A 12,849-nucleotide genomic window follows, 5' to 3' on the forward strand; every position below is an offset into this window, starting at 1 on the left:
TTTCCATAATTCTACAACTAATGGTCTTCAAATCTGATCTTCAGACTTTGAGCACAGTGCTGCCATCGTGTGGTGGGGACAGTTCTGCAATTTTAAGTACTATCATAGAGGGAGAAAAAACAACAGAGCAACTGAAAGCAGATGTGCAGGCAAAGAGACACTATCAGGTTTAATTAAGGTTAGCCACAGTGAAGTAATAAAACAAAATGATGTCTCATCATCTATCATCTGAAGAAAATGAAGAGGTCAAAGAATAATTTAAAGCAGACCGAATTGCCTCAGAGAAGATAAAATTGTTTACCTGAAATGCCCCCTCAATAATTGAGTCAAAAATGATTCAATACTCTAGATTTTTTTCTCTAGACCGGGCAAGAAGGCTTATTCTATTACATATTTATTTAATACATCTTTCTTCTAATTGATACTTGATAGTACAAATAGGAATTCACAAAGAAAGTACACACAAAAATGTAGACTCCAAAAATGTATTATTATTAAATAAACCTCAATTCTTCGTAAAATAGACAGGCACATAATAAATCCATGTATTGCAGATCCAGATTTCTGAAACTCTGTTAAGAGTTGGAAGAGTAAAGCAGAAGAGTAATGTTTTAAATATTACTTCTGGTAGAAAATTAAATGTAATTTCTCTCTGTGTATCGAGAGGTGGAATTGGCACTAGTGTCTGTAATAACACCCTCTGGTGGCTCCCATGGAATGTTACTACACACATCATATTTTATTGTTATTCCAATTTAAATATTTATATATAATGTCCATGGTCTGTTTTTAACTTTTTTAAGTTCGCAAAGTTATTTTGTTTTGTGTTTAGTATATTGTCATTAAATATTTTTTCAATCGAACCAGTTTTGTGGGGATTGGGAAAACAACATTTAGTTGAGTGATCACATTTTTGTACACAGTGTGACAGATTAAAGTTTCATTCCGATTTTTAAAGCTACAAAAAAGTTGAATTACCCAAAGTTTTCTTAACAAAAACATGAGGGAAAAAAATTCCTATTATCAAGTGGTGCTATTGATGAAAGATTTATAAATTGCATAAAGCACATTGCCAGATAAAAAGTGAAATATTACTAACCCATTCAGATGGCTTAGTTTGGTTAAGGGAAAGATTATTAATTTTATTATTATTATTTCATTAAAAATTGCTTCAGTATAGTTCCAGGATAAGCTTTTAAGAATGCTACCATGGAGAAAACACATCCTCTGCTTTGAACAATGACATGAATGTAACAACTACAATCGAAGATAGAAAGTAATCAATGCCAATAAGACCAATAAGATATGATAAGGCCAATAAGATATGACCTTGTGCTCTGAGAGTACAGATATAGAAGAGCTCAATTCTGAATGGTAAGATGAGAAAAATGCATGAATCAGGGCTTTTACTGATCTGAGCTGGGCCTTTATTGATAAATATAATTTAGATATGAAAAAGTGATAGGGGCAAAGGTAGCATAACAAAATTGGAGAGAATAGCCTCAGCTCTCAGGATAAAGAAAGCCAAACGAAAGAAGCCAGAGTGCGTGTCCTGAGGGGGCTTCCATGGAAAGCATATCAAGGAGAATTACCAGGGATATCTTTAAAAAGGAGCAGATGATAAAGGACTTTGAGAGGCAAATGAAAGAATTTGTCTGAAACTGCTTTTGCCCAGTAAAAAGCAAAGGTCCATTCTGCATTTTAATTGAATTTATTTTTAAAAACTAACCAAATGTTAGGCTATCTAACGCTACCCTACACTTAAATACCAGGTTAAGAATAAGAATAAGAATAAGAAATTTGATCAAGCACCAGATGTTTTATCACAGCACTGGATTTATTTGAATTAATCACCTAACTTCCAGCTACTCCAAATTTCTTTAGACTCAAAGTTACTTATAACTTGTTTTGCAAAGATGTTAAGTAGACTGAGACTTAATCCAATATATGTATAATGTTCCATAGATTTGGTTTTCTTTCTTTTTATATTTCTTATAAAACATTACTTATTTGCATTTAAATTGGCAGCACATGCACAGGCTTTCCAAATGAGATTTTTCTATTTACCTAGACAAGATAAAAAAAACTTTTTCCTTAAAGTTATTTCTAGCCTTCATCCTTTCTTCTTCTTATATTGTTTTCCATTCTGTACACATCTCAAATTTCCCAGAAGAGAAGTAGAACTAGAAATTGCATCAGGCAAAATTAAAGTTTACAAAAGAAAAGATGGAACATTTTTAAATGTAAATAATGACATCTTTTCTATAATGTAGCTATTTTGATACATTATGAGAGCACTCTTGGATGAAAATTGTTTTACTTTAGTAAAAATAAATCAATTTAAAATTAATATATATTAATTAAGGTTTGTCTTTGAAAATAGTATATCGAGATTTTCCAGTTGATAAAATTAAAGGATTTTTTTATTCAATGTCATACTAAAAACTATTAACAGTCTCGATTGGATTATATAATGCCAATCAAAAAGTATGACAGCTTTCTTTTGTTTACAACCAATTGACTAATATGACTCATGTGGTTGATTATACAGTTCAAATTGCTTTATAAATGATTTTAATTTTATATCAGTCATATTACCTTTACATTTTGAAAGTTATTCTTTTTAAAATTATTTTCTTTAACACTAAATACAATATATGGGTTTCTTCTATAAAAATCAAATAAAATATTAAACATTATGACTATCATTCTGTTTCTGCAGATATAGCTATGGGTTACTAGTAATTCATTGGTCACTGGCTATTTAACAGAATTCAAGCCTTATTCTAAATAGCTATTCCCAACTTATAGACATCTGATATATAATTGACTAATAAACGTTTCTTCCTTTTTCACTCTTCTGAGAAAGTGATCCTACTATCACTGGAATATATATTATAAACTTTTCTGGTGGCTTTAGAGGATCCATTGTCCTGAAATGAAAGAAAGAAAGAAGTGGGGAAGAGCTGCTTTACCAGCCTTGATCCTGACTACTCTGATGGCTTCCCTGCCCTCAAATGGTATCCCTCAAAATGTCTGTAATTATCGCTTCAGTTGGTTATGTTGATTATACTAAAATTCCACCACATCGAGTTATTGTGTTTGTATATGATCCTTAAGAAAAATACAGAAACCTTAGGATCATTAAACAATTATCAACTATTCACCCATTAGTGTGAATCTATCCAACTGCTTAAAAAACTCCTAATCAAACAGAGATGTATTTATGGACGAGAGACTCATGATTTTGTAGCCTAGAACATGTCTAGAATTAGAAGATACCCAAGGCAAATTCATCATCAGGGACTACGTACACTCAAAGATACTAGAGAACAGCCATTGACAGTAGAGCCCTGATGAAGAGGTTGGGGTATATGGCAAGACGTAAAATACTGGGTTCTTGCTTTATTTTATCTCACTTCCCATATCATGATCTTATGACATAGGCATTACTGACCCTGTTATGTTCAAATGAGGAAACTGAATTTTAGTCTTACTCTACAATAAGTTGAGATGCAAAACCATGTCAATATGATCAAAGCTCATACTCTTAAACTCTGACCATATGGCAGAAGATAAATAACAATTTCAAAAATCTGCCTAGAGAAATTTCTCTCTACAGAAACAAAAGAAAACACTTGCCTTCTCTTTTTTTCCAGCAAAAGTTCCCCCCACAAATCTCCTCTAATCTAGAATTCTACTAACAATATTGACATTATACTCCTACTACTGCATAATTTACAGCACAGAATTATTACGTTTCTATGGAAATAAGAATTCTTACATCAAAAAATAATCAAGCTGATGAAATTTTTAAAACAAGTCCTAATCATAAACTAAGAAATGCCTAAAAGGAAACAAATATCTTCAAATTGAATAACCTGTGGAGATAGTTGATAGAGCAACATACAAATAAGCACAGAATTTTCAATCATTTCTTGAAATTGTCTGTTCTATTTTTCATCTTCACGTCTCAAGAAAAAAAACAGATTATTCGATATTAATACGAAAAATAATTCAGAAAATTTTTTCTTATCTTGTTATTTCTATCTACCCAAGTGTTTCTAAACTCCTTCTCTAAGAAATAGCCATATCTTTATTGCAATACTGTACAAATAAGCCACAAACAATAATAATAATAGAATAGTTACATGCTATTTATCTCAGTCTAAAAATATGATGGTTTATTCCTAAAAGCAATTGTTTTTTCCTTTATGTCCAAGAAAAACAATCAAGTATGTTAGTGTGGCCACTATGCTTTATTGGTTAAGGGACAGAAAATGAAAGGCAGGTTAGGAAATGTGGAGTTCTTGCTACAGCTGTTTCTTTATACATGTAAATGAAGAAAACGCATCATAATGCATTTGGAGATCAATGGGAGTATCACTGATTGACTGTGGTGTTGACTCTTCCCACACCATGCAGCAAAGCCTACCAATCACCGGCCTGCAGAAAGCTCCGTGTCCACCGGCTCCTCGGGCAGCAGCTTTGGCAGTGGCTATAGCGTGGACAGTGAAGGAAGCAGCAGCACTGCAGGGGAGACTAATCTATTTCCTATTCCAAGGATGTAAGTGGTTCTTTTTTTCTCACTACAAAGCTAACAGCATTATGAGTAAGCTTTTCTTAACATTTAACAGGAAATAACTAGATAATTAGCCAATTCTGAGCAATTGTCCCTGAAGCATTTCAACTGGCCATGCCTACATAAAAAAAAAAAAAAAAAAAAAAAAAGATTGTTCAGAAGAAATTGGATTAATTTAGTTAATTCTAAGGGTGAATACTGGGCTCTAACCAGTACTACTTAATTAATTCAATCTGTATTTAACAGAAACACTGCTAAAATAATAATTTAGCCATGCCTGAATCATGCTTTAATCACATAATGACCAAATAAAAACAGCATTGAGATTTGAGATAAACATAGCTTTATTTACTTTGAATTGGGAGAGATTTAAACATATTTAAAGAACTCAAATTTTACATTTGAAATTGATAACATACTGAGCTACTCACATAGATTTTTCAACTGTAAATATTGCTACAATTAAAAAGAAGATTTTGTGTTTTCATATTTTCCAGAAGAAATAGCAAATAGTACATAGTACATAGTACATGAGTAGATAAACTTGGAGTAAAGTTCATTGGTAATGTGTTAAGCTTCAAGAAAATCATATTGCAAATCAAATGCAAAACTAAAGCAGATTGTGTTCAGAATGTGTTAGAATGGGTTTAGTCATATTGGTGGCAAAATTTAGCAGCATCCAAGATAAATATGTAGGTTATGTCTGTTCCAGTAACAAAAATGAAAGTTCCTGACCTTCCCTTCTCCTCCCCAGTAACTAGTTTTCTGGGTTTTCAAAAACACCACTGGGCCACCCTTCCTCAGATTCCAGGCCAGGGTGAATCCAGCTGTGAGCTAACAATGACTTTGAATTTTTAAAAGTTTGAAAAAGAAAAACAAACAAACAAACAAAAACAGAAGAAGAATATATGTTGTAACATGTGAAAATTATATAAAATTGAAATTTCAGGGCTCATAAATTAAGTTTTATTGGAACACAGCCACTTATGTGTTGTCTAATGCTGTTCACATTATAGGGGCAATCTTGAGTGGTTGCAACAGTGACCATTCACATTACTTATTATGTGGCAGTTTACAGAAAGAGCAGTGGTCCCCTGGTCTGGCACCTTGTTAAAGGGTCTTTTTCCTTTTCTCCAATGTTGAGTGAAGCCTTCTCTGAGAGTGGAACTTCTATTTCTCTTTCTTTTATTATCACTTTTTAAATAAATCTTTCCTTTTGATCTCCAGAATACTACTAATATTTAGATAACAGATCCATTTACAAAAGCAAAATAATAGGGAAAACGGATTTGTACTGTGAAAAAAAGTGTTTATTTTGTGATGTTCGAGTTACACTTTTCCTACTGAAATTGATTATTTCATTACTTATTTTTTTTTGATACTTAGGTTATGAATCAATAAAGTTATTTGTATTTAATCAGTTCTTTTTATTAAAAACTATTTCTAAAAGGAGTAGTTTTCAGCCTCTGATGATCCAGTTTGACAGAGCAGAATTTCAGCAAATTCATTAAATTCCTCTCTCTAAATTATAAATATCATACAAATCTGTAAAGGTTTTACACCACATATAACTTAATATCCTTTCAATTTATCCATACCTTTTAAAATAAATAATTTAACACTGATGATAAAGTTATAACTTTCAGAGAGTAAACCATATTTTTTCCTCAATAGCTGAATGTCTGAAGGGGAAGGAGATTATGTATTTTTTACATACATACCACATTCCAATTTTGTTTTTTCCCATTTTCCTGTTTCTCTTATGAATGAAAGCCTTTCGAAACTGCCTACGAGGCTATTGTTTTTCCATATGAGCACAGAAAAAAATTCTCTCTTTTAAAGCATTGCAGGATGATGTTAGAGCAGTATTTGGTAGTTCCTTCGTATGCCCCTTTTTGTCTAACAGTTACTGCTTGGGCTAACATAAATGCTCAATACATATTTGGTGACTGATTAAGAAATATAAACTACAAACTATGTAGTCAAAATGTTCTAAACTGAAGATTATTTACTGAGAATTCAGAAAAATTACATCGTTCACACGACCCACAGTTACATTTCCTTTGTACATATGTGGCTTCACATTGCTGCAAAAGTTTTCTCTATAATCTTAGAAATGCACCTAATATACATTTTGGCTAAGTATCTAATGTTAAAATTAGTTTTCACTAGAAGCAAAGACTGTAGCTGACTATCACCATTATAATATGAAATCTAGGACTCAAGATCAATAAAAAAATTATCAAAAATGTATTATATTACAATTACTAAAAATTGTAATTATTTTGTGAGAGTTTGGCATGGTATAGGAATTTTTCAGTACTCTCATCTGCTCTATTAGCACTGCTAATAGGATTCCTCACTTTCAATTCTCTTTGGCTCAGTAATGATACGTTTTGTCTTTCTACTAGTATAGTATATTACTAAAAGTGAGATTGCTACTAAATTATTAAGTTTATCTCCTTGTCTAATTGTGACAGACATAGCAGAGTTAATTTTTTAAAACTTATCGACCAACTTATCTTGACTCTCACAGAAACAATTAAAAAAGCTTAGTAATGAGAATCACATGACTGCAACACAGCATTACAGAAAAGTCTGTCAGTGGGATTTTTCTTTCTTTTTCTTTTCTTTTTTCTTTCTTTTTTTGGGGGGAGGTGGTGGTTCCTCAAATAGTGGCTTTAACACTATCTTTTTTTTCTTTTTTTCTGTTCCCATAACCTTACTCCCTTCCTCTTTGGCAGTCATCAATTTGCTCTCTATAGCTATAGGTCTGTTTCTGTTTTATGTTGTTTATTTGTTTGTTTATTTTTTAAGATTTCACAAATAAATGAGATTATACAGTATTTGTCTGCCTTATTTCACTTAGAATAATACTCTCCAGGTCCATCCATGTTGTCGCAAGTGGCAAAATTTCATTCTTCTATATAGCTAAATAATATTTATATATACATATATATGTGTGTATATATGTATGTGTATGTGTGTGTGTGTGTGTGTGTGTGTGTGTGTGTGTATGTGTGTGTAGAGAGAGAGAGAGAGAGGTCTATATCTAGGTTGTTACCATATCTTGGCTATTATAAAATAATACTGCAATGAACATAGGGGTGCATATATCTTTTCAAATTAATGTTTTTGTTTTCTTTGGATAAATAACTCAGAAGTAGAATTGTTGCATTATATGGCAGCTCTATTTTTAATTTTTTTGATGAATCTTTATACTATTGTCCACAGTGGCGACACCAATTTATATTCTCACTAACATGTGTATGAGGGTTTCCTTTTCTCCACATCCTCAACAGCACCTGATGTTTGTTAATTTATTGATAATAACCATTTTCAACAGGTGTGGGGTGATAGCTCATGGTTGTTTTAGTTTGCATTTTCTTGATGATTAGTGACGTTGAGCATCTTTTCACATGTCCGTTGGCCATCTGTATGTCCTCTTAGGAAAAAACGTCTATTCAAGTCCTCTGTCCATTTTTTAATTGGATTGTTGGGTGGGGGGGCGTTGGTGTTAAGTTGTATGAGTTTTTTATGTATTTTGGATAGTAACCCCTTATCAGATGTATCATTTGTAAATATGTTCTTCTATTCAATAGGTTCTTTTTTGTCTTGTTGATGTTTTCCTTCACTATGGAAAAACTTTTAGTTTGATGTAGTCTCATTTATTTACTTTTCTTTTCATTTCTCTTGCTTGAGAAAATATATCCAAAAATATATTGCTAAGAGAGATGTCAAAGAACTTACTGCCTGTTTTCTTCTAGGAGTCTTATTGTTTCAGGTCTAACATTTAAGATCTTAATCCATTTTTAGTTTATTTTTGTATATGGTGTAAGAAAGTCCTTATTTCATTTTTTTTTTTTTGCATGTATCTGTTCAGTTTTGCCAACACTTATTGAAAAGACTGTCTTTCCTGCTTCTATATCATTGTCTCCTTTGTCATGGATTAATTGACTATATAAGTGAGAATTTATTTCTGGCTCTCTATTCTATTCCATTAGTCTATACATATATTTTTATGCCATTATCATACTGTTTTAATTATTATAACTTTGTAGTAGATTTTTTGTATATATTCAGATGCAAACTATATATATATATGTATGTATATGCACATACACATATATATAATATATACACACACATATATATATATAGTGTTTAAACCTTTGATCTAGACTTGTCAAAATAAAGCAATGTAATGTCTTTCAAGATAAAATAATTTCTGAATTTACATCTGTTCCTTTTTCATATTCAGAACAATTGTCAGTAGAATAAAATAGTCTTTAGAGCAGTTTTCAAGTAAGATATAATTAGATTGTTTTTTAAATTTTTTCAATTATAATTGACATATAATATTATATTAATTTTAGATGTACAACATAGTGATTAAACATTTATGTACCTTATAAAGTAATCACCCTAATAAGTCTAATACCCATCTGACACCATACATAGTTATAATGACTATATTCCATATGCTGTACTTTATATCTCCATGACAATTTTTATTATGGGCAATTTGTACTTTTAATCCTTTTCACCTTTTTCATCTACCCCCTCAAACTTCTCACATCTGGCAACCATCATTTTGTTACTTTAGCCTTGTTATATAGTTTGGTATCAGGTTGCATGATACCTCCGATTTTGCTCTTCTTTCTCAATATTGCTTTGACTATTTAGGGTCTTTTGTAGTTCCATATAAATTTTAGGATTATTTGTTCTACTTCTGTGAAAAATGCCTTTGGTATTTTGATAGAGATTGCACTGAATCTGTAAATTGCTTTGGGTAGTAGTATTATTCGATTCTTAAGAAATAATTATGGTTACATTTTCAGTGGGTTCGGCAAACCAAGTATTTTCAGGAAAGTAAGAATTTTTAGTAAATAATGGCATGTTAGAATTATTGTTGAGAAACATAGTATTAAGATATTCTGTTGTTCAAGCACCCTTTTTAACAAGTAAGCATTTTTATTCCATTTTTTAGAACATCTTGCATAAGTATATGAGACAATTTTAAAATCTTGAATCATGAATTCTTCATCTATTTAGCCTTCCAAAAGTTTGAGGCTAAAACTAAAAGTGAGTAGCAGTCTCTGGCTGAATTCCAAAGCCATTATGTGCATACCTGTTTATTAATACTTTATATTTATTGAATGTTATGATATTTCAAGCATTGTGTTTAGCACTTTATATACATTTTGTCATATGATATTTTCATAACCAAAGGTAGCTAATGTTACTATCCTTGTATTGAAAATTCACCAGATTAAGTAGATTTGCTTTAGATGACACATAGCATAAAATAGTAAAGCCGGAAGCAGAGATGTAGCAGTCCGACTTCAAAAGCCAATATGCTACACACAACTGCAAACACAGGAAGAACTTGAAGGAAAACCACTAAGTGAAAAAGATTCTGTGTTATTATAATATTATTTTTATAAGTTAATTCAAAATTTCCCTTCTTGTCAAAGGATATATACGACTCATTATAAATAAGTTCCCATTTTAAAAAGAATACTATCTAGAACAATTTATTGTGTTTATACTTGTCATCCAGGTAATTTATTGCAGGTCTAAATATATGTTATTCTATTCTTGCAAACTTGTCCTCTTATTTGCTCTTAGGAGATCATAACTGCATATTGTATAACCTTTCATTTTCTTTATAAATAGAGGGAAGATGGGGCAGAATGGTCAAGAGCTTATAAAACAACCAGGAGTAGGAGTCGGACTAGCAGACACTGAAGGTAAGTTAAAATTTACAATACTGGATTTTGGTTGGATCTATATGCTGCAGTATAAGTGTTTAATTTGTTTTTCTTTTAATATGAATGTTAATTTCTAAGCACTAATGGCAAAAGCATTAGAAAGTAAGCCATCAGTTTCTATGTTATCCATTAAATTAGAATGACTTTGTAACTTTATTCAACAATTTCTCGATTTCTCATGCATATTTAACATTTAAGTATTTTGAGATACAAAAAATTTAAAAGAGGAAAAAGAATGAGAATGATGACAGGGGAGACTCAGAAGAGTTCCTCAGGGGAAAGAAAAAACTTTTTTAAATTTGAAAATTTTTTTTCATTTAAAATTTTATGAAAATAAAAAATAAATCATGGAAGCTCATTTAAGTCAATGGAAATTCTTAAATATATGGAACTAAGAACAAACTAATGATGTAAAAGTCATTTTATAGAAAAAAAATGACTGAACTAACTTCTAAAGCAAAACTTAATTTGAAATTAAATTTGGTTTTATCAAACAAATGGTAAGGGTATTACAAATGCCAAAAATAATTTTAACTTTAGAAAACATATAATCAGCGTCTGTAAGGTGCACAATGATGCTTGTCTTTCATAATATTGTGATAAGATCTGATAGCACTGTCATTCTTCATGAATATGAATTGTACCAACCTCTCAATAATTTTAACTATCTTAATTACTTTACACTACTCTAAATACTTTTTATGTTTATCTCATTTAATTTCTTAAAATTACCTGTGAAGATAAATAATATCATTTACTTGTTTTCCATAAAAGAAACTGAAGTGCAAACATCACACAAATAAAAGCAAGTGACTTGAACCAAGGAAGATGATATGAAACCACATGCTATTCAAAAGAATGATTAAACAAATGACATCACAAGGACACTAGATGAGGAAATAGAAAACCAAGATTTGGGTTTCAAATCTGGTCTTGTTACCTAATTGGTGACTTGATCTCTTTATCTTCAGAACCTCATTTGATAAATGCTGTCTCTAAGTGATGCCTAAGATTCCTGGTGGATATCACATTGTTCTGGTTTTACAAAAAAAAAAAAAAAAAAAAAGAAAGAAAAAGTTAGACTCATTCAAAGGCTGTGCTTCCTCTATCTATTGCCATGTTCCCTAGGGTTCTATCCTTAATCCATCAGTCTGTTTACTCACCTTCTCTCTGCATAAACTCATCAACTCTTATCTATATGTTGAGTAGCCCCAAATCTACCATCCAAATTCCCTGGAAACCCCTCTGAATATTTAAACTAGAGGAAATTTGCAGCTCGTGATTATTGTATACTTGTGGAAGACACTGGAAAACCAAGCAGAAGATAGGTAGCAGAAAGAAGCTACTGTTCCAGTAGGCTTGAGGCCAGTGAGAGCTGAAACCAGGACAAGTCTGTTTTGATGAAAGGGGGAGACAAGGGAGAAACATAGCAAATGCCAGAAATATATCTTGCCCAATAATTTGCTGGAGATCCTATAGAAGCATCTAACTACTTAATTTACTTTCTTCCTTATTTTGCCTCCTCTTCCTGTGTGCTTCTACCACTTACAAAATCTATGCCAATCACACTATAATTTGCATGTTTTGTTATCATTGTTCTTTGCTTTACATTTACCTATTTCGCTGCCTGTCTCCCTCATAAGGCTGAACAACTCTCAGACCAGAACTATGGTTTTATTAATCTTGAGGTCCCAGCACTTAGCAGAAAGCCTTGTTCATAGAGTTACTTCAAGAGTGTTTGTTGAATGAATGAATAAACAATATAATCATATATAGAACTTACTGAAAAAAAAAAAGAAGTCATTGATTTTCATATGACTAGAATTTAGGTATATAGAGAAGCAATTCATGTGCAGTTTTTTTCAAAACTTTAGTTATTTAACTTCACCTTTTATTAAGTTTATAAATAAAATTATTTTAGTATAAATGTTGAGTTGTCAATGAATAGAAATTGTTCATACTAACACTTTCTACTTTTATATGTTTCACACAAAACATACGTGTTTTTCCAAGAAGAGCCAGTCATAGACAATTTTATATTTTATTTAAACTTATGAGTCAATATGTTTATATTTTAGTGAACTAGATCTTATCAAGATTTAATCTCAGCTTAGTTATTGAGCACAGGGGCTGGAGTTTAGTATAGAAAAAAGATGGACTATGTATTACAATACGAGTCATTTATAATCATGTGCCCTTTGGTAGCAATATTTTGGACAATTTTTTTGATGACATTACTTCTGATATTTAGATAATAAGCAAATTTATAATTTACATGTCTCTATGAGATTGGGCATGAATAGTTCTATAAGAAACATATAAGAGATTGCTAACAATGTGGAAAAGAAAAATGCAATAAATATTAAACCTTTAGAAACAATTTTAAATTAAGAAGAATATATAGACAGAGAGTGGGCAGAAAATTATCAAATTATACAGAAATGTATTTTTTCTAAGCAGATAAGAAGACACTAAAGTGCAGGATTTTGTTTT

General features: G+C 31.1%; 1 protein-coding gene across 1 annotated transcript in view; it reads left to right on the forward strand.

The window, feature by feature from the left end:
• Positions 1-12,849, forward strand: part of PCLO (piccolo presynaptic cytomatrix protein) — a 349,327-nt gene that overhangs the window by 307,779 nt on the left and 28,699 nt on the right. The window contains 2 exon segments of the mRNA XM_039849076.1: positions 4,426-4,567; positions 10,262-10,335. Coding sequence (XP_039705010.1) covers positions 4,426-4,567; positions 10,262-10,335 — 216 coding nt within the window.

The sequence above is a fragment of the Pteropus medius genome, unplaced genomic scaffold, assembly GCF_902729225.1.
Source record: "Pteropus medius unplaced genomic scaffold, Ma_sr-lr_union100, whole genome shotgun sequence".
Classification (NCBI taxonomy): domain Eukaryota; kingdom Metazoa; phylum Chordata; class Mammalia; order Chiroptera; family Pteropodidae; genus Pteropus; species Pteropus medius.